The sequence below is a fragment of the Geotrypetes seraphini genome, chromosome 3, assembly GCF_902459505.1.
Source record: "Geotrypetes seraphini chromosome 3, aGeoSer1.1, whole genome shotgun sequence".
Classification (NCBI taxonomy): Eukaryota; Metazoa; Chordata; class Amphibia; order Gymnophiona; family Dermophiidae; genus Geotrypetes; species Geotrypetes seraphini.
In genome coordinates, this window is record NC_047086.1 from 104161961 (window position 1) to 104184333 (window position 22373).

General features: G+C 40.8%; 1 protein-coding gene across 15 annotated transcripts in view; it reads right to left on the reverse strand.

Moving 5' to 3' along the window:
• Window positions 1-22373, reverse strand: part of PUM2 (pumilio RNA binding family member 2) — a 315445-nt gene that overhangs the window by 66685 nt on the left and 226387 nt on the right. For all 15 annotated transcript variants that reach the window (XM_033938769.1, XM_033938776.1, XM_033938772.1 and 12 more), the window contains one exon: window positions 11933-12200. In XM_033938769.1, coding sequence (XP_033794660.1) covers window positions 11933-12200 — 268 coding nt within the window. The remainder of the gene's footprint in view (window positions 1-11932; window positions 12201-22373) is intronic.

Genomic DNA, 22373 nt, shown 5'->3' on the forward strand with positions numbered 1-22373 from the left:
ATTTAGTTTGGTAAAATCTTTCCAATTTTGTGTGATTTGCTGCATGGCAACTCCTGTCAATATTAAAAGTAATTTATTATTATTTGCTGATATTGGACTCTGTGTTCTCATTGCAGTACCGAATAATATGGTATCATATGAGAGTCCTACGTGATTTTCTAGTAATATATTTATTTGGGGCCAAATTAAATTCCAAAAAGCTTTTATACAGGGACAAAAAAAAATTAAATGATCCAATGTCCCTACTTCTATTTTACAATGCCAACATCTATTAGATCTAGTATTATCTATCTTTTGCAAGCGCGTCGGGGTCCATAACACTCTATGTAATAAAAATAACCATGTTTGACTCATAGATGCTGACTTTGTTAATCTTAATCTCCAGGACCAGAATTTTGGCCATTGAGATGCAGAAATTGTCTGTCCAATCTCAATGCTCCAAATATCCCTAAGTCCAGTTTTCTTTTTTTTATTTAGAAATCCATTTATTAATTTATACCATTTTGCGGCTTGGTGACCCAAGAAATCCGTCTGGAAACATAAAACTTGCAAACTATATTGAGTATTGAGAATTTTCCATTCAGGGAACCCTACCTGAATGGCTTGCTTCAATTGCATCCATTGTGTTTTATTTAGTCTAAATTTATTTTGCAATTGTGAAAAACTAAGCAAGGAACCTTCTGATATGACGTCATTTAATGTTCTTATTCCTGCAGTTATCCATTGTTTCCAGACGATTTTAAATCCGCCAATTCTGATCCTGGAGTTTACCCATATTGATTGATTTAGGGATTTAGCAATTGGTTCTGGTGTCAGATTATTTATGTATCTTAATGTTTTCCAAGTATCTAATAAGATTCTGTGTTCTTTGTATCTTATAGGCATTGATATAGAAATTAAGTGTTCTGGATTTAAAGGGAACAGGAGCCGCCATTCTAAATACAGCCAATCTGGTACATTTTCTAAGAGATCTGGGAGGATCCAATACATACCCTGTCTTAAAATATAGGCTTGATGATACCTATAAAAATTTGGAAAATTTACCCCCCCTTCCATAATTGGTCTTTGTAATGATACTAAAGCGATTCTTGGTCTTTTCCCACACCAAACAAATTTTGTAAGAATATTGTTAAGTTTTTTATAAAATGACCCCTGAAAAAATATTGGAATCATACTCATTTGGTAACAAACCACAGGCAATATCATCATTTTAATTGTTTGAATTCTTCCCCACCAAGAAAGATGTAATGGATTCCATTGCTCACACATTTCTGTTATTTTTTTCAATAAAAGTTTTTCATTCTCTTTGACTGTGTCTTCAATTGTATTTTTGATCATAATTCCTAAGTATTTTATTCCATCCTCTTTCCAAATAAATGAATATGGATCAAATAATCCTTTGGTACAATGAACATTAATTGGGAGGATTTCAGATTTATTCCAATTAATTTTATATCCAGAAAATGTACCGTATTTTTCTATTAAATTAAGCATACATGGAATAGTAATTTCCGGTTCTCTTAAATATAATAATATATCATCTGCATATGCAGATAATTTAAATTCAAAACTGGTAAATGAGATTCCCTTTATTTCCCTAGTTTTTTTTATTGCAATTAATAAAGGTTCTAGGACAACATCAAAAAGTAATGGAGACAAAGGGCATCCTTGTCTAACTCCCCTATGCAAGTTGAATTTAGTTGATAAATTATTGTTAATATATAATCTTGCTCCAGGAGAGCTATACAATGTCTGAATCATTTTAATAAAACCGGTTCCTATACCAAACCAATGTAAAGCTTGATATATAAAATTCCATTCCACTCTATCAAAAGCTTTTTCTGCATCTAAAGAAATTAAAAAAACTGGATCATTTATATTTTTTGCTAAATTTAATGAGTGGAATGCAAGTCTAGTATTGTCTGATGAATGTCTTTTAGCAATAAATCCTGTTTGATGTACATCAATAATGAAAGGAAGAGCTTTTGCCAATCTTAATGCTAATACTTTAGCCATTAATTTATTATCCACATTTAATAATGAAATAGGCCTGTAATTTGAAACCAGAGTAGGATCTTTGTTTGGTTTTGGTAAGACTATAATTATCGATTCTGCCATAGTACCAGATATATTTTCATTCTTTATTTGATATTGAAACAAATTTAACAGATATGGTAATATGATATTTTGGAATGATTTATAAAATTCAACAGTATAACCATCTCCACCTGGAGCGGATCCAACTCTAAGAGACTTCAATGCTGTTTCTATTTCTTTTAAAGATATAGGTTCTTCTAAACTTCCTTTTATATGATCCGGAATATTCGGTCCAATAAAAGAATTTAAGAAAGTTAATCCGTCTTGTTCTTTATTTTTATAAGAATTAGAAGTGTATAATTCCTTGTAAAAATCAAGAAATTGTGTTATAATATCTTTTGTGTTGGTATGTGTGTTACCTTGTATATCTTTAATTGCAATAATCTTAGATTTTCTTTTCTTTGCTTTAAGAAAATTTGCTAATAATTTTCCTGCTTTATTTGAATTGCCATAATATTGTACTTGTTTATTGAAAATATCTTTCCTCACAATTTGAGAAGAAATCTCATTATATTTAACTTTTACTTTTAACAACTCTTGTAATGTATTGTTTTCCCATTTTGTAATTAATTTATTTTCTAAAATTTTTATTTGTTTTTCCATATCTTCATATTGTTTTTTAAGTTGTTTTTTAATAAAAGCTGAATATGAAATTATATTTCCTCTCATTGTTGCTTTAAAAGCATCCCATAAAATTTCTATATTAATGTCATCAGAAGTATTAAATTGAAAGAATTCTTGCATTTTTGCTTTAAGATCTTCTAAGAATTTCGAGTCTGCTAATAAATCATTATTAAATCTCCATATTGTATTAAATTGATCATTATTGTAATTCTGAAGGTTAATCCACACACCAGCATGGTCTGAAATTATAATGGGATCAATTACTGCTTTTGATACATGCTGCGCTATGTTATTATTTACAAATATATAATCAATTCTTGAAAAAGATTTATGGACTTGAGAACAAAAAGAATATTCCCGATCATTAAAATGAAGGATACGCCATATATCTATTAAATTACAAGATTGTATTAAATTATCTAGTCCTAAAGATTTTATGATTTTACTTGTTTTTTTGTCTATAATTGGATCCATTACAGCATTGAAATCTCCAGCTACTACTAAGTTAGAAGTAGCCAGTGGTAGTAATATCTGTTGAATTTGATTGAAAAACTCCTTTTGATTTGAATTAGGAGCATAAAGATTAAATAAATCAAGGGTTGTACTTCCCAAATCCATTTTAATATGTACCCATCTTCCTGAAGGATCAAAATTTATTAATTTAAAGTTTGCAGTGCATTTCTTATTTATCAGGATCGCTACCCCAGCCTTTTTTCCTAAAGCAGGTGAATAGAAACATTTTGATATCCAACCCCCTGTTAACTTCCTAGATTCATTATCTGAGAGATGAGTCTCTTGTATAAAGTATATATCGGCGTTTTGCTTATGGAGAAATCCTAATAATTTGTTTCTTTTGATAGGATGATTTAAACCATTGACATTAATTGTATATATTTTAATATCCATTTAAAATTTTAGAACTATTTTGATTTAAATGTAATATAAGTTTTACGATCAGATATCCATACATTGTAACAATATAATTTCCCATTCCCATTTCCCCTCTCCTCCCATCCCACCCTCCCTCCCCCCTAATTAATAGCAGTGCACACTTGGCAACACACATATTAGATCGGTATCAAAAAACACTCCCTGAAAGTCCAAATCTGTTAAGATTCACAAATAAGTCATATATATTATAGTAGTTTTAAAGATAATTAATATTTTCCTTGACATTTCATATTTCTATAAATCCGGTTGAGATTTTATGTTAATATAGACTTTAAATTAATTTATTATTCTATTATTCAATACACTCTTATTTTAATCTAAATCTAATAAATCATATAATATAGATTATATTTTAAGTTCCCTTCTATGGTTCCTGTATATCAAATTATATGTTCCATTACTATTTTTGACCTTAATTTAAATCTTATGTAAATATATTTAATTTTATAAATTTAAAAATATCACATTGTATAATCATATTATACTTATATATATTAAAATGAAATAATCTTTCATTATGTCAAACCCAATCATATACTGTTTTCTATAATATTAATCTTTAAAAACATGAAAAGATTAAAAGATATATAAGGTATAGGTTAAGTATGCGACAAAAAAAAAAAAAAATTATATTCCAGAGCTCCCCCCCTTCAAACGCAGAAGTCTCTTTTATTCTTATATCGTGCTCTTTATTTACTAATATTTAATGTTCAGTACTTCCTTCTTCGTAGAAAATCATTCCTTCTTCTTTCACCGCCTCTTTGTATTTTTATATCCAGTTCAATATTCTTATCACATTTTGTTGTATTCCAGGTGATTTCTATTTTTCTTCGTCGTTCAATTTTAAGATATAAGTTGGTCTTTGTTTCTGTTCCATTCATATTTTATTTTAATAGTTTGTTATACAGCGAAGTAATTCTTTAATATCCATTCGAGAAATAACATCTCCTATTTATAATTCCTCTTTCCGGTTTCGTGAAGTCTTCTTATTCGCAGATTCTTTCGCATTGATGTCTGGGATTTGTAGTATTTGTAGTATTAAAGAATAGTAAAGATGTTGAAATACTGATTATCTTTTCAATTTGCTTGAGGGGTTAAATTAATCACATGCATATAGTTCAAATAGTCTTACTGCTATTTTAAAGGAAGGAAGCTCCATCCTACAATCAATTCGCATACAGTTTTTCCTAATATTAAAAATTATAATTGAGATCAATAGAATTCAGCTGATGCCTTAACTGTTTCATTCCATTTTGGAATACTTAGCCAGGCCATATCATTAGCATAAAGAACGTTGAAGTGTAATTTTGAATAAGGTTAAAAACATTCTAAATCGTTGCTATGGGTAAACAATATTATTTTAATAAGTGTATATCATAAAATAAAATAAAAGTTTTTCCAGTTAAAATAATATAACATATAATAAAGAGAAATTAAGGTGACATTGGTAATTCTTGGCTTTGTATAAATTTTTGTAGCTCTTCTGCATTGTCAAAAGTTAAAGTTTTATCTGCAATAGTTACTTTCATATTAGCCGGGTATACTATACCAAACTTTGCTCCCATTTCTCTTAGTTGTGGTCTCAAGTCCAGGAGCTTTTTTCTTTTGATCGCCGTACTTTTTGCAAAGTCTGGAACAAAATGAATGCGGGCATCTTGAAATTGTAATCCTTTATTTTGTTTTGCAAGTTGAAAAATTTCTATAACCTGCTGGTGGCGCAACAGTTTAAAGATCAGTGGCCTCGGTCCTTGATACCTTCCTGATCTTTTTGTAGGCACTCTATGTGCTCTTTCAATCTCTATGGGGTACTTGGTTTTTAGAGGAAGTAGTTTAGGTAGTAAATTTTCTATAAATGCCACCGGATTTCCTTTCTCTGCTCCTTCCGGGAGACCAATCAGACGAATATTACTCCTTCTTTCACGATTCGATTGATCCTCCAACTCTTTAGTAAGTAAATCAATTTTCTTTTTTTCATTTATGTTGTTAGAAATTTCTTTTTCAGCTGTTATTAATCTTTCTTCCATGTCATTGCACTTTAACTCCATTAAATCCATTTTTTTATTTAATGTGGATACATCTTCAGTTAAATTGTTAACTTTTTTAGTAAGAAGTAAAAGCATTTCTTTGATTTCTTTCAATTCTTTCATTACTTCTGGATCTCCTGTTTTTGATCCTATTTCTTGTTCAGGCTTTGCTCTCTTGCTGCTTCCTGAGACCGCAAAATCATTTTTATTTTGTTTTCCTGAAGCCATCGCGTTTTTTTCTTTATTTATCATTAAATAATTCTTAAATCTCCACTTTTAGTAACTTTTTTTTTTTTCTTTCAAGGACTTTTTTCAGGGAGCTCTTCTGTTAGCCGACCTTCCTCATGCGTGTCCAAGCCACGCCCCCTTTTAAAAGTGAACTTTTTAAGTGAAAAAAAACAAGAAAAAGCAGAGCAACTGCAAAATACTTCTGCAAGGATTGCTTGCAGACATTGTAACTGGATATGTTTCTAGCTCTCAGTCTAAGGGGGAGGAGCATGTGCTCAAAAAAGTGTTAGATTTCTGCATCTCCCGGATTACAGGTTGGAACTGAATATCTAGCGCAGGGGTGCCCACACTTTTTTGGCTTGCGAGCTACTTTTAAAACAGCCAAGTCAAAATGATCTACCACAATAAAATTTTAAAAAGCACACTATACACAGAGAAAATGTTAATTAACATTTGGATTTAGGGTTTTTATCAGAGGTCAAGCCAGATGACTTTAAAATATGCAATGTGACCTCAGTAACAACTATACAAAAATAGACAAATATACCCCCTCCCCTTTTACTAAACCGCGATAGAGGTTTTTAGCGCAGGAAGCTGTGCTGAATGCCCTGCGCTAAAAACCGCTATTGCTGTTTAGTAAAAAGGGGCCATAGTGCAAAATATAGACAGCAGATATAAATTCTCAAAACGGACACATTTTGATCACTAAATTGAAAAAATAATTTTTCCTACCTTTTTGTCTGGTGATTTCATGAGTCTCTGGTTGCACTTCCTTCTTCTGTAAAACCAATATTTATTTCTTTTTGCCTTTCTTTCTCTCTCCCCCTGCCCCCTCTTTCTTTCTGTCTTTCTTTCTCTCTCCCCCTGCCCTCCCCAAGCCATCATGCCGATTTTTCCACTTCCCCGATTCTTTCCCTACCCCCACCCCAAGCCACCAATGTGATTTCTCCCTGCTGCTTCCTCGAGCCAGGCCTGGCACATACAAGCGCCAGACCCACAAGACTTCACTTCCGATGTCAATTCTAACGTCAGGGAGGAAGTTTCAGGCCAGCCAGGCAGCGATTGGCTAGCCCAGAACTTCCTCTCCGATGCACCCCTGACCTAGCGTATGGAATCTGAAAGGGATGTAACAGAAAAAGCTATTTCAACATAACGTCCACTCTGCGATCCTGGGAGTCCTTAAGCACTAGTCCCCCAGCGCTAAGGAAGGGCTATGTGCCTAGTAACCTGCACCACAGTGGAATCTATCTTAGGTTGCTCAAAAAACTGTTGAAACTCAGGAACCAGTGGATAAAGCTTAGAAATAGCTTCAGAGAGCCAGAAAGAACTTTCTGGGGCATCCCATTATTCCGTAACCAAACAGAGAATGGGATGGAAAAAGGGAGGACAGCACATTAGAACAGTCCATGACCGAACACTGAGATGTGGAAGGTGGAGATTCCAAGTTCAGCTCTTTCAGAACATTAGCAATAAGTCTCTTTTGTACCTTTTTTCCTGGCTACTTTATAATTTGCTGTTTTTGTTGCTTGTACTTCACTGGTTGTCAGTTGTCTCTTTATTGTGAACCGCTTAGAACTTGTCATGGTATTGCAGTATACAAACAATAAAGTTATTATTATTATTAAAGAGTCTGCAGATGAAGGGGTCCGCACCCAAATCCGGACTCTCAGGGCGACCGTGTTGACTAGTCCCGGTAAGGGTATCAGCTGGATCCAAAATAGAAGCAGTGTCAGGAGACAAAGGAGGCATAATATCCATATGGCAACTAATGCAATTGACCTCTGCCATAGATGGACGAGAGGGCTCCTGAACAGAGAGAGATCTCTGCCACTAGCACAACTAGCTTAGAAGAAATCGACGCACCCACTAGGGTCCGAAGATTATGCTTTCCAGAGGAGCTGAACAAAGTCCAGTGAAAATGTACACCCTGTGTTCACTGCAGGACCCTGCTGAGGTGACCGCACCACATCAAAAGAGTCCCCAGATTTGGAACAAAGGCATTTGGCACCAGATTCCAGAACGGCCTTTGGGTGACATATTTTCCCGAAATTATGGACCCAGGCCAGCTACCCAGCTCTGAGGACTAAAGGAGATGAAGCCTGAAGCTCCCACCCTCTTCCCCCAGTGTGCTGTGGCACACGGTAACTAATCCAGTGCCAATGCAGCACAATCAATGCACACATTCAACAGATTAAGGACTGGGGTGTCCATATGAAATGATTTTTAATCAATCAAGGGGTTTTGAGGCAGAAATAAAACTTTGAAAAAAAGATTGATAAAAATCCAAGATAGCCGCCACCAGCAAATTCACTCCCAAAACAGCAAAAATAAAGAAAATCCAAAAATAAAAAAATAGCAATTTGGGGTTTGGGAATGTGGGAGACCTGAATCCTGCCCTCAAACTCTCAAAAATGAGTTTGAGAGAGTTTCACATATTGCCCCTGAAGTTCCCATAGGAAATTATGGAGGTGTACTCAGTTAGCCCTGTATACTGCAGCTGAATGGAGAAAAATGATTTTCTGTCTCAGAATAGCTCCAAATTGACAGACTTGAAGATCTTTGGACTTCCAGTCAGATGGACACCAACTGTAACCTCCGCCCCCACGGATACTTTCCATGCGACAGGAGGTGGGAAATGCAGCCTGTGCCCTGAATCCGGTAACTGTGATTCAGGTTCTTCTTCCCAATGTGCATTACTTTGCATTTGTCCACATTAAATTTCATCTGCCATTCGGACACCCAGTCTTCCAATTTCCTAAGGTCCACCTGCAATTTTTCACAATCCACATGCGTTTTAACAACATTGAACAGATTAGTGTCATCTGCAAATTTAATCACCTCACTCGTCATTCCAATTTCCAGATCATTTATGAATAAGTTAAATAGCACCGGTCCCAGTAGGGACATCCAATGGTCTGACCATATTGATTGAGTCCATTTTTCAGAATCAATACATATTTCAGGATCAGTCAAATCCTTAGAAGTAAAAGTTATAAGATCTAAATGTTCCTGTTGGTGCAGCAATTTTTTGACATTTCAACCCAATATGTTCTCTGTGACTGTTAGTCTTACAATTTTGCTAATGTGCTCTATTTATTTAGGTATGTCTTTTTTTTCAATGTCTAATGCTACCTATTTTTACTCTCTGTGACTAATGGTTTAGTCTTTGCAACTGTTAGTATTACAATTTTGTTAAATTTGCTCCATTCATTTAGCCATGTTCCACCCCTCCCCGATGCCCATGTGTGCTCTCACGCAGTTTTAATTGCTACCTACTATTATTACTCACTGCCACATTTTCAACTGAACCATAATCATGAGGCAGGTCAAATCATAAAGATATCTATTTATACTCATTAGTAGTCTACAAGATATTGTTGTAGACTACTGATGAGTACAAATAGATATCTTGTTTAAATTCATATAATAATTTTTTCATTAACTGCTGTTCATGTTTTACCTTAAATCATTTCAATTAACATAAACACACAGCATGCTTGCCTGGAATATGCTCCCGAGAGAGGTGATGGAGAGGAAAAAGGTGACGGAGTTCAAAAAAGTGTGGGATGAACACAGAGGATCTAGAATCAGAAAATAATAGTAAATATTGAAGAACTAAGGCCAGTACTGGGCAGACTTGCACGGTCTGTATCTGGGGAGGGCTTCAATGGCTGGGAGGTTATTGATGGACTGGAGTGAGCTTTGACGGAGACTTCAGTAGTTGGAACCTAACAACAATACTGGGCAGAGCTTCAGATTCTTGCCCAGAAATAGCTAAGGAGAAGAAGGGGAAACAAATTTTTAGATTGAATCAGGTTGGGCAGACTAGATGGACCATTTGGGTCTTTATTTGCCGTCATCTACTATGTTACTATTTTATATTGTTTTATATGTCTTATCTTTGGTGTATAAATAGTTCACATTTGTTTATTCTGAGGAAGGCACTTATGTGCCAAACACCGGCCATATAGAGTCAGTTGTATGTTTTAAGCAAGTTCGCAATAAAAATCCTAGTTGATACATCTTTACTACTTCTAATCGTTTGCTTCATTTGAATCTTGTAGAGATCCTCTTTTTGTTCCCATGACTTTCTTCCACTACACTGGTGCTGTAACTGAAAACTTCACCTCAGTAAGAGATGAAATCTTCAATAAAAATTTGTGTCTTAAATGAAACCAAAAATCCACAATACCTACAATTAAAGAATTCATGCCAGAGGTTCAACACTGGTCTGAAAACTTTTTTTTTTTAACCTTTACAAAATGATCATTGATAGATGATGCATGAAGGGTGAGTAGCTATATTGTTTGTACTACTGTGTATAGGATGGATCCTATTTTTCCTCTATCTGATTTATAGCACCTCATCTATCATTGATCATTAAAAAAAAGGTTTTAAGGCCAGTGTTGAACCTCTGGCATGAATTCAATAATCGACTGTGGATTTTTGATTTAGTTTTATACACCAAGTAGATGTTCTTGATACATGTTATATTAAGCCAAATGAACTTGAACAAACTTAAATACTTCAGCTTTGCCTTTTTGCTTCCATTTGTTTCATTTGTCTTTACAGGCAGTCCCCGGTTTAAAAATGCCCGACTTACGTCAAACTCGTACTTATGAACTGGGGTCCTGCCTCTCCCTGTGTCAACGCGCCCCTTCTTCCTCCCTTCCTGTCCAAACGTGTATCTCCTCTTCCATGTCTCAACACACTCCTCATTGTCTTTCCCTCTGTTCTGCGTCCCAAATTCTTGCCTCCTGCAGGTGTTTACCTCCTCTGGCTGGCTCCTTCCTCCAATCGCAGTTCTCTTTGGAAAGCTGCAGCTCGCAGGTGACCCAGAAGCCTGCCCCTTCATGCCTCTCAAGGGTGTTTACCTCCTCTGGCTGGCTCTCTCCTCTCAGTAGCACTTCTCTTCATGACGCCACAGCCACTGGTTCAAGCATGAGGATTGTGGATGACCCCGAAGCCTTCCCTCACGTCAGAGGGAAGGCTTCCAGGTTAGCCATGAGCCGCATGCAGAAATCAGTGGCCACAGCTTCATGAAGAGAAGTGCCACCGGAAGGCAAGAGATGGTAAATAACCGTGGGAGGCACGAAGGGGCAGGCTGCTGGGTTAGCTGCATGCAGGAATTGTGACTGCGGCTTAGCAAAGAGAACTGCAATAGGAGGAAGGAGCCAAACACCCGTGGGAGGCATGAATTTGAGACACAGAACGGAGGGAAAGACGATGAGAGGCACGTTTGGACACAGGAGGAGGGTGAGGGGGGGTCGCATTTGGACAAGAAGGGAGGAAGAAGGGGCGTGTTGGCACAGGAAGGGAGGAAGAAGGGGCGCATTGGGACACAGACGGGAGTGAGCACAAACTTCGGACTAAGGATGGAAGAAAGGAAAAAAGGATGGAAGGAGCATGAACTTGAGAGATAAGCTAGAACAATGGAGTGAGAGAAAGAGATACTGAGGTGGAGGAGGGAATACAAAAGGAAGAATTGTTGGGCATGGGTATCTGAGTGAGAGTGAGAGACTGTGTACATGGGGAAATGAAGAAAGGTGAATTGTTAGGCACAGGGAAAAAGAAAAATATTGGATATGGTGGTGGGAGAGGCATGAGGTACAGATGCATGGGGAACAGAGATGAGGAGGAAAAGAGATGAGGGAGAAATGTTGGATGTGGTGGTAGAAAGGGAACAGTGGGACGGATGAAGAACAAACTTAAGTGTAAACCTCCTATCTTTTCTTTCCATTTAAACTACAGTACTTTGTTTTGAGGACTGTTTCTTTAATGTTTGATGTTTTTATAAACTGTGTACTGTACAGGATCCGAGTTACATACAAATTCAACTTAAGAACGGTTTAAAAAAACAGAACTCATTCTTAACCCGAGGACTGCCTGTGCTATCTGGTGGACCAATGAAAAATATGTTTGTAAAGCAAAGGTTCCAGGTATGTGCAATAAGTACTAAAATCAATCACTTCCATAAGCCACCTGTAGAAGCTGGCTTCAAAACTCACCTTGATCCATGCTGGTCTTGAGAAAATTCAACAATATGCCCAATGAGGTCTCTTAGTTGCAGATTAGGGAATCTATTGTTTCTGAAATCTTCCAACAATCTACTACGACCAGAAGGCATAATATCAGATCTACTATAACGAAGACGTGATGGTGGGAAGAGTTGACTGCTGGAATTAAACAAACTAGAAGTGCTAGCTGCATTGCGATATTTGGCTTCTGCTCCAGGTGCTGCAGAGATGTATCGACCACTGCCATTTGTCAGTCCTCCTACAATGAAGGATTGCTTATCAGTAGATATCTTTGAAGAAAGTGTTATTTTTAAATAAACATTCAAAATAGGCATCTGCTCCAAATACTCTAACATTTGAAAGCAATGCATTTTGCCACTATGGTACTCAGACTAAGCAGAAGCCACTTTCCTTTCTACTCAAGAATAATATACAGTAAATTGATTCTAGGTCAAAGTATGAATCAGGCAAAGTTCATGAAAAATTTTTTTAGATTTTTTACTGGTTGTTTAAATATAAACTTAAGAGTGCTATAAAAATCTGGTTATTTGGGCGGGCTTTTGGAATGTCCTGTGACTGATAAGTTTGTGCCCCACAGTCTTTATACCCCCGATACCTCCTTAATTTTATGTTGATTCTTTATTTGGAATTAGCTTTAGTTTGTTTTTAAACCAGTCTAATTTGTTATTGGAGTTATTTTCATTACTGTTACTTAGTTTTGTACACTGCTTTGACCTGCCAGTTAGTAATGGCAGTATAGCAAAATTTAATAAAGGGCAAGGGAATGGGGAATTTATATCATCTTTTTGTTGCTTTGAAATTCAAAGCTGACATTAAGCGACTTCCCCATAGTCACAAGGAGCAGCACTGGGATTTGATCTCACCTCTGTGTATAGAGGCAGCAGCACAACCTGTGAGCCACAGCCCTTCTAAACTACACTTACTTCTTATCTTTCCTCTAAACTCCTCTCTCCTCTTTCCCCTCCTCTCATCCTACCTGTTTTGTCAACTTGCAACCTTGGGGTCATCTTTGACTTTCCACTCTCCTTCTCTACACAAATTCAACAGACCACTAAAGCCTGTCATTTCTTTCTCTATATTTATTTATTTAAAAAGTTTATATATTGCATATAGCCTATGCTGTTCACAAAAAAGAAATGCATAAAAATTTGACAATATGGACATAGTAGTTATAAAGGAAAATCTTACATAACTTTAAAACAACATCAGAGTACATAAACCAAATCCTTGATCTACCACAAGCCACACCTCTCAACCTCAGCCAAATCTCAACACATAAGTACACTGACAAACAGGTATGTTTTAAATAATTTCTTAAAGCTTAATCTGGACACACATAACCACCAAAATCTATTCCTTCCTTTCTGAACACACTACCAAAACTTTTATCCACATTCTTATCACCTCACACCTCGATTACTACCAATTTGCTTCTTACAGGTCTTCTACTCCCCTTTAATCCATTCAAAATTCTGTTGCACCGCTTATATTCTTTTAATACACTCATATTAGCCCTCCTCTCAATACATCTTCTTTAAACACTTTAATTCACTCTCTAGTAATAGCAAATCTTGACTATTATAACTCATTATACAAGGGAATTACATTAAAAGAATTAAGATGACTACAAATTATCCAAAATACTGCCATTAAAATCATCACTAACACTAAAAAATATGACGTCACACCACTACCAAAAAAGGCACACTAGTTTCCCATAAATTACAGAATCACATATAAAATAGTCTTACTAACATTCAAAGTATTAATGTCTAAAGTCCCTCTATTTTTAGAAAAAGTACTTATCCCTTACACTCCTTAAAAAAGCTAAGATTTGAGGACAAAAACCTTCTCTCTGTGCCATCATTGAGGTCATTAAAACTCATCGGGACACAATTTTCTCACTCATGGCCCCACAAACCTGGAATTCATTACCAGCATATTTGAGGGAGGAAAAAAATTTAGATAAATTCAAAGGAAAATTAAAAAACTTTCTGTTTAAAGATGTATTTGAATCTTAAGAAAGTAAATGAGGCTTTTCCATATATGTACATCCCTACCTTATGTTGAATCCTTTATATTCCTTTCCTATAACAATTGTAGTTCTTCCCCTTCTCCTTTTGTTTAATTGTCATATCCATGTATTTGTATATTATTTTAAGTTGTTTGTCCTCCTTTTTACTTTAAATTGTACATTGCTTTGAAATTTTGCAAAAGCGATTTAACCAAATTTTAATAAACTTGAAACTTCATTGGTTCCCTATCCATTTCCGCATACAGTTCAAACTCCTTTTATTGACTTACAAGTGCATTCACTTTGCAGCTCCCAGCTGCCTGATAAACTTTGTGAAAGATAATCCTTCAGGAGGTGATCTGTGCCTGGGCGATGGAGGAGATGGATCTGAAGCAATGCCATATGATTCTGGAGCAGACAATGTCCTAGATTCACTAACCAGACCCATCCTGTCTACTCCATGGACAATCCGAGGCAGGCCAACGGATTCACAAATGGAGGCGATCGTAGGCACGCCCCTCCCCCCCCCCCCCCCCCGACTACATGGTTCCCTACTTTGCCTGTAGATGGTCTGCGCATGCGTTTGATGTTCGTGTTTTTTAATTTTACATGTTTACTCACTAGCCTGTGGTTTTAACCCATGGGGTTAAAACCACAGGCTCGCGCTGCAGGGAAGGGCAGAGAATCGGAGCAGAGAGTGGGGCAAAGAAGAGTCAGGGCAGAGAGTGCGGGGTGGCAAGCAGAATTGCGGCAGAGAGCTTTTGCAGGAGAATTGCGGCAGAGAGTGGGGTAGAGAAGAGAGTCGGGACAGGAGAGTCGGGGCAGAGAGCAGGAGATGCTTTACTCAGGGCAGAGAGCAGGGCTGGTGGAAGTTGGCTGGAATTTCAGGGCGGCAATGGAGCAAGAGAGTCAGCAGTGATGTGTGCGACTGGTCCTCAACAGTCACTTGTTTTGGGATCGGCCAGTCCAGTCGGTGTTCCTCTTTTTTTTTGTGAATCGCTGCCTGCCTACATTTGCATGCCCATCCCCCTCATTTGCATGCGCGGATCAGGTACAAAGTTAATGAATCAGGTCAGGGTCGCAAAGTGATCGGGACACAATTGGTGTCCTTAGTGAATTTAGCTCAATGTGGGGGTCAAAATCAGTATCAGTATGAAAAGAAAGATCTGAATCCACATCTCCAACTCCAGGAGACTCTCTGTAAGAAGGAGAAGATGGAGATGGACGCTTCTTGGTCTGGGGAGTATGATGACTGTGAGAACATAGAGAAGAACTCCTGGGATGATGTCGGTACTGGTCAGTTGAAGACAGAAATAATAAAATAAAAATAGTAAATGAGCCGAAGGCAAAAATAGTTGACGGGAAGGCAACACGTATGGATAGAGTCCAGACACAACGTCTTCACTCTACAGAAAACAAAGAACAGAGGTACTGTGAACAGACATCAGGCGGGAAGGCACTCGCGCATGTGCGATGCGGGCAGTCTTGAAGCTTCACAAAAGCTTAAAGTGACAGTACACTTTAACATTGTCCGTACCGGGTTCCGTAGATGATGTCACTCACATGTGAGAATATGCTTCCTGCTTGTCCTAGGATAAAAACTATTTCAATTAGCACTTGTGAAGCAGGTACACAAACACCTAACTACTACTACTATTTATTTCTATAGCGCGGAAAGGTGTATGCAGCGTTGTACATTTTAACATACAATAGACCAGTGATTCCCAACCCTGTCCTGGAGGAACACCAGGCCAATCGGGTTTTCAGGCTAGCCCTAATGAATATGCATGAGAGAGATTTGCATATGATGGAAGTGATAGGCATGCAAATTTGCTTCATGCATATTCATTAGGGCTAGCCTGAAAACCCAATTGGCCTGGTGTTCCTCCAGGACAGGGTTGGGAACCACTGCAATAGACAGTCCCTGCTCAGAAGAGCTTACAATCTAATTTAGACAGGACATTTCAGGGTTGGGGAGATTATAGTGACTGATGTGGGGAAGAATCTTGTTTTTTTCACCAGGAAAAAAAAAGTTTTTTTCAACCTATGTTTTTATTATATGTAGTGAACACTACTACTAATCATTTCTATAGTGCTACATGATGTACACAGCATTGTACACATTATATGCAGCTACTTTCTCTGTCCCTAGTGGGCTCACAACCTAGTTTTTGTACCTGGGGCAACAAGAGTTGGCCTGGGCATTTCCAGGGAGAATACATGGTTAATAGATGTAGTATGCATCGGGATCTGTGGAGGGTTGATCAGGTTTAGTTAGATCATCTGACAAATTTCTTGAATAGAAAAGCTTTAAGTTCTTTCCTGAATGTTTTGTAGTTGGTCGTCATAGCAGATTGGAGAAGTGGCAGTCTAGTTTCATTGCTCTGGTGGCTAATAGTCCATCATATTTTTTTTGCTTTATATACCTTTGATTGGTGGGTGGGTAAAGTGTACATAAGTTCTCCTTGGTCTGGATGTGTTTTTCCTGATTAGGCGGTTGCTCAGATCGCTTGGTCCATTTAGGGCTTTGAATAGGGTCAAGTAGAATTTGTATTGTATGTGTGCTTGTACTGGGAGCCAGTGTGAATCTCGGAAAGCGGTGGTAATGTGGTCATATTTTTTCAGTGAGTAAATCAGTCTAATAGCTGTATTTTGAACTGTTTAATTGTTTTAGCGTGTTGGTTAGGCATGACAGGTATAGGATGTTACAGTAGTCCAGGAGTCCTAGGATTAACGCTTGTACCAAGAGTTTGAATTGTTTGTTGTTGAAGTATTTTCGGATTTGCCTTAGGTTGCGCATGGTTGTGAATGCCTTATGGATCATTTTGCTGATTTGAAGTTGCATGGTGCAGCCTTTGTCTAGCATTATTCCCAGCAGTTTTAGGTTGGGTTGCATGGGGTATGTGATGGAGTCTATTTCTAGGTTTGTTATGGTTGGGGTTTTGTTTTTTTCTAGAAGTAAGAAATTGCTTTTGTCTTGATTCAGCTTTAATTTGTGGTCTCTCATCCATTTTGACATTGTTCTAGTGCAGTGTGTAGTTTGTTCGTTGTGTTGGGGTTGGTTTGGTCGAAAGGCAGCAGGATGGTGATGTCATCTGCATAGCAGTATGAAGTTATGCCTATTTCGTCTAAGCGTGTGCCAAATGTGGCTATGTAAAGGTTGAAGAGTGTTGGAGATAGTGGGGAGCCTTGGGGAACTCCGCAGGGGTTATTCCAGGATTCTTACTGTTCCTTGTTTTCTTTAACTCTGTATTTTCTTGAGCGGAGAACATAAGAACATAAGAATTGCGGCTGCTGGGTCAGACTGGTGGTCCATCGTGCCCAGCAGTCCGCTCACGCGGCGGCCCTCTGGTCAAAGACCAGTGCCCTAACCAAGACCAGCCCTACCTGTGCACGTTCCGGTTCAACAGGAACTCGTCTAACTTTGTTCTCCCCTATGACAGACTCCGGAAGAGCGTTCCAGTTTTCTACCACTCTCTGGGTGAAAAAGAACTTTCTTATGTTTGTATGGAATCTATCCCCTTTCTAGGACAGAGTTTTGAATAACCGGGAGCCAGTGAAATATAACTAGTAGGAGGGGCCTTAGGCACCTGGGCCAACCAGAATCTTAGGCCCCTCTTAAAGTGCATTCTGGGATGCACTGGGAGTGGCCTAAGATTCTGAGTGGCCTAAGGGATCTGGCCAATCAGAATCTTAGCCACTCCTAGTGCATCCCAGAATGCACTGCAAGAGGGGCCTAAGATTCTGGGAGGGGCCTTAAGCGTCTAGGCCAATCAGGGCCTAAGGCCCCCCTGGGAAGGGGCGTCGGCAGAAGGGCATCTCTCCTGCCGGCTGATTTGAGGTCAGGTACGGGGGTTCCCTGACACGACTGTTCTCAGCTGATCGCGGTGGAGGAATTTCCCCCTCCACAATCAGCTGAGCAGCAGAGACTCCCTAGAGCTGCAATTCTGTTACTGGCGACCAAGAATCATGGCTTTATGGAATCCCTGCCGCTCTGCTGATGGAGGAATTCTCCTGCTGTGATTGGCTGATGCGGTCTAGGAAAAGATAGTGGCTAAAATGTAGGCTAAGGTTACTTGGGCCTACATTTCAGCCGCCTATCTTGGTGTGATTCATGGCTAGGTTGGCGCTATAGATCACCTAACGCCACTTCGGGCGTTGGCCACGCTTACTTTGGCATTAGGCGATCTAAAGCACCAACCTAGCCGCAATTCCAGCGGCCATTATAGCCGCCTTTAATTTAGGTGTCAGTAGGTGCTTCAACCCTGCTGTTTCTGACCATTGGTAGGGCGCCTACCCACGCCTAAATTTAGCCGCTGGTTATAGAATCCGGGCCAAGATGTCTGCAAATTTAGATAAAAATAGGTTACAGACTTTGCAGTACAACATAGAAGATAAAACCTTCAAATAACACAGATTTTGAAAGATATGAAAACATTTTAGTAACTATCTGAAATGGAAGGGTTTTCTCTCAATAAAAACTGGGTAATATTGGACCTCCCTCTTTTCAAAGGGTTCTCATGCCTGAGGAAGCACAGAAATCATGAAAACCTATCATGCTGTCTTTCTCTTTCCTCTGTCCAATCTGCAAACATTTGGAGGACGTTTTTTCTAACAGCTTTATTCTCATTGCTTAATATATAACTCAACTCTGATCAGGTACATGTTAAAAAAGAATACCTTCTAAAAGTTTTATTTTACTAGACAGGTTACATATTATGACAGTAGGTAGGTAAAGGAGAAATTAGGTTCTTACCTGCTAATTTACTTTCTTTTAGCTTCTCCAGACCAGTAGAGGTTAATCTTTACAAATGGGGTATATATCCAATCATGACCAGCAGGTAGAGACTGAAAACAAAACTGTGGGACAGTATATAATATACTCCCTTCTCTATTTACCTCAGTCTGCCGAATAGCCAAGCAGAACCAAGAACTGGAAAACAGAAAGAAAACAATACTCCGAACAGGAGTAACAACTAACATACCCAAATGCTGTTGGAAAATGCAGAGGAGAAATACCAGAAAGAAAATGTCCCCACAGCTCACCAGCTAAGCCAGCCGAGCCACAGCCGCTGTTCTTTAATTCTCCCCGGCCCTAGAAAAATATTAGAACCCGCAGCAAAAACCAAAAACTGCCCGCGAAACAGCCCCAACAACACAACAACAACAACAGACATGGTGGGGACCTCTACTGGTCTGGAGAAGCTAAAAGAAAGTAAATTAGCAGGTAAGAACCTAATTTCTCCTTCTTTAGCACTCTCCAGACCAGTAGAGGTTAATCTTTACAAATGGGACGTACCAAAGCAGTCCCTCTCACGGGCGGGACCCCCGCAGGGCCGATACCAGAACACGCTCACCGAACACCGCGTCCCGACGCGCCTGAACATCTACCCAATAATGTCTAACAAAGGAATGCAAGGAAAACCAAACCGCAGCCTTACAAATATCCACTGGAGGCACGAGCGACGACTCAGCCCAAGAAGCTGCCTGACCCCGAGTGGAATGAGCCTTGAGAAACTCCGGAACGGGCTTCTGTCTCAGAAGATAAGCGGAAGCAATCGTCTCCTTGATCCAGCGCGCAATAGTAGCCTTAGAAGCGCCAGCCCCCCGACGAGGACCCGCCAGAAGGACAAAGAGATGATCGGATTTCCGGACTTCCTGGGTCTGCTGCACATAAGAGCAAAGGACCTGACCGATATCCAACTTGCGCAGCTGCCGTTGCTCAGAAGAGCCCTCCCGACAACCCAAGACCGGGAGGACCACAAATTGACATGAAAAGGAGAAACTACTTTCGACAGAAAGGAAGGAACAGGCCTCAAGACAACCCACTACCTAGAAAACTCCAAGAAGGGAGCCCTACAAGAGAAAGCCTGTAGTTCAGAAATACGCCGAGCGGAAGTAATGGCCACCAAAAAGACCGCCTTCAGAGTAAGGTCCTTCAAAGAGCAGCCACCCAACGGCTCGAAAGGTGGGCGCTCCAAAACAGAGAGAACCAGATTGAGATCCCAAGATGGAACAGAGGGCCGTACGGGAGGCCTGAGCAACTTGGCCACCCACCAAAAGCGAATCACATCAAAAATGGCTGACAAGCGCTGACCTGTCACTAACCCTCGAAAAGCCGACAGAGCCGCAAGCTGAATCCGGAGAGAAGACCAAGCCAGGCCTCTATCCAGGCCATCCTGCAAGAACTCTAGAATGGTAGGCAGGAAAGCGCGAAAAGAGACCACTCCCCGCACCTGGCACCACCCCTCAAAGAGATGCCAAACCCGCACATAAGCCCGAGAGGTAGAAGCCTCCGGGACCCCAAGAGTGTAGAGATCACCTTATCTGAATACCCCTTCTTACTAAGGCGACCCCTTTCAAGAGCAAAGCCATAAGACAGAAGGGAGACGGGTTGAACATGGGAATGGGACCCTGCGTCAGAAGATCGTCCAAGAGAGGCAGAGGAAGAGGATCCGCCACCAGATGCCTCACCAGATCCGCATACCACGGACGTTGAGGCCAATCCGGAGCCACCAGAACCACCAGACCCGGATGGTGAACAATGCGAAGAAGTACTCTGCCCACTAATGGCCAAGGAGGGAACACGTACAACAGCCCCTCCGTTGGCCATGGTTGGACCAGAGCATCCAGACCCTTGGCCAGACTGTCCCTGCAACGAATGAAGAAGCGGGGCACTTTGGCGTTGCCACTCATGGCCATCAGGTCCATCAGGGGCTGCCCCCAAGCCTGCACTATCAACTGAAAAGCCACGGAGCTGAAACACCACTCTCCTGGATCCAAGAAGTGATGACTGAGGAAGTCCGCCTGAACATTTTCTACCCCGGCTATGTGAGAGGTCGAGAGGTCCAGAAGATGGGACTCCGCCCAAAGTAGGAGCCGAGCCGCCTCCTGCGCCACCTGAGTGCGCTTGGTGCCCCCCTGACGATTGACATAAGCCACCGCCATAGCATTGTCCGACAGGACTCTGACCGACTTGCCCAAGAAAAGGAAGTGGAAAGCTAACAGCGCCAGACGGACCGCTCTGGTCTCCAACACGTCAATCGACCAGGAGGCCTCCTCCGTGGACCAGGTGCCCTGAGCTGAATGGCCCAGACACTGAGCCCCCCAACCGAGGAGAACTGCATCCGTAAGGAGCACTGTCCACTGCGGGAGATCCAGACCCACCACCTGAACCAGGTGAGGGGTCTGGAGCCACCAACGAAGACTGCAGCGCGCCAAGCCTCGCAGGGGGACAGGAACATCCAAACCGTGCCTCTGGGGTGACCACCTCCAGAGCAGAGCATACCGAAGAGGATGCATGTGGGCCCGTGCCCACCTCACTACGTCCAGGGACGCCGCCATCGACCCCAAGACTTGGAGGAAATCCCGCGCCCGAGAACACCGGGATGCCAAAAGAAGGCGAAACTGAGATAGCAATTTGCTTACCCGGGCCTCTGGAAGGAAGATCTTCCCCAAGGAGGTGTCGAACAGAACCCCAAGGCACTCCAGACGCTGAGCCGGGACCAACCGACTCTTGGAAAGGTTGACCACCCAGCCCAGCGACCGGAGAAACTCCACCACCCAAGCCGTAACCTGGGAGCTCTCCTGCAACGACTTTGCCCGAATCAACCAGTCGTCCAGGTAGGGGTGCACCAGAATGCACTCCGACCGCAAGGCCGCCGCGACGACCACCATCACCTTGGTGAACGTCCGGGGAGCCGTGGCCAGACCAAAGGGAAGCGCACGGAACTGATAGTGCCGACCCAAAATTGCAAAGCGAAGGAAGCGCTGATGAGAGGCCCGAATGGGAACATGCAAGTAGGCCTCCGTCAGATCGAGAGAAGTGAGAAACTCCCCCGGCTGAACCGCCAGAATGACCGACCGCAGAGCTTCCACGCGAAAAGAGGGAATCTGGAGAGCCCTGTTGACCCCCTGCAAATCCAGGATGGGCCGAAAAGTCCCCTCCTTCTTGGGCACCACAAAGAAAATTGAGTACCTGCTGGTGTCCCACTCCGGAGGGGGCACTGGAACAACTACCTTGAGATCTAGCAAGCACTGAAGGGTCTGGCAAAAAGCCTGCGTCTTCCAAGGTGCCTGACATGGAGAGGCTAGGAAAAGATTCGGCAGAGAGCGGGCAAACTCCAGGGCATAACCGTCCCGCACCACCTCCAGGACCCACTGATAGGCGTGATCTCGGCCCATTTTGGAAAAAAAAAAAATCGCGCAGCCGGGCCCCACCGGAACCAAAAGGGGCACCGGCAAGGAGTCATTGTGCAGGACGGGAAGCGGGGGAACTGGCGGAGGGATTCCCTACCCCCCGACAGGCCCCCCGAAAGGGCTGCATGCGCTGGAAAAACTGACCCAGGGAAAACCCCGGAGCTGGGAAAGAAGCAGCCCCACGCCCCAGGCGATACT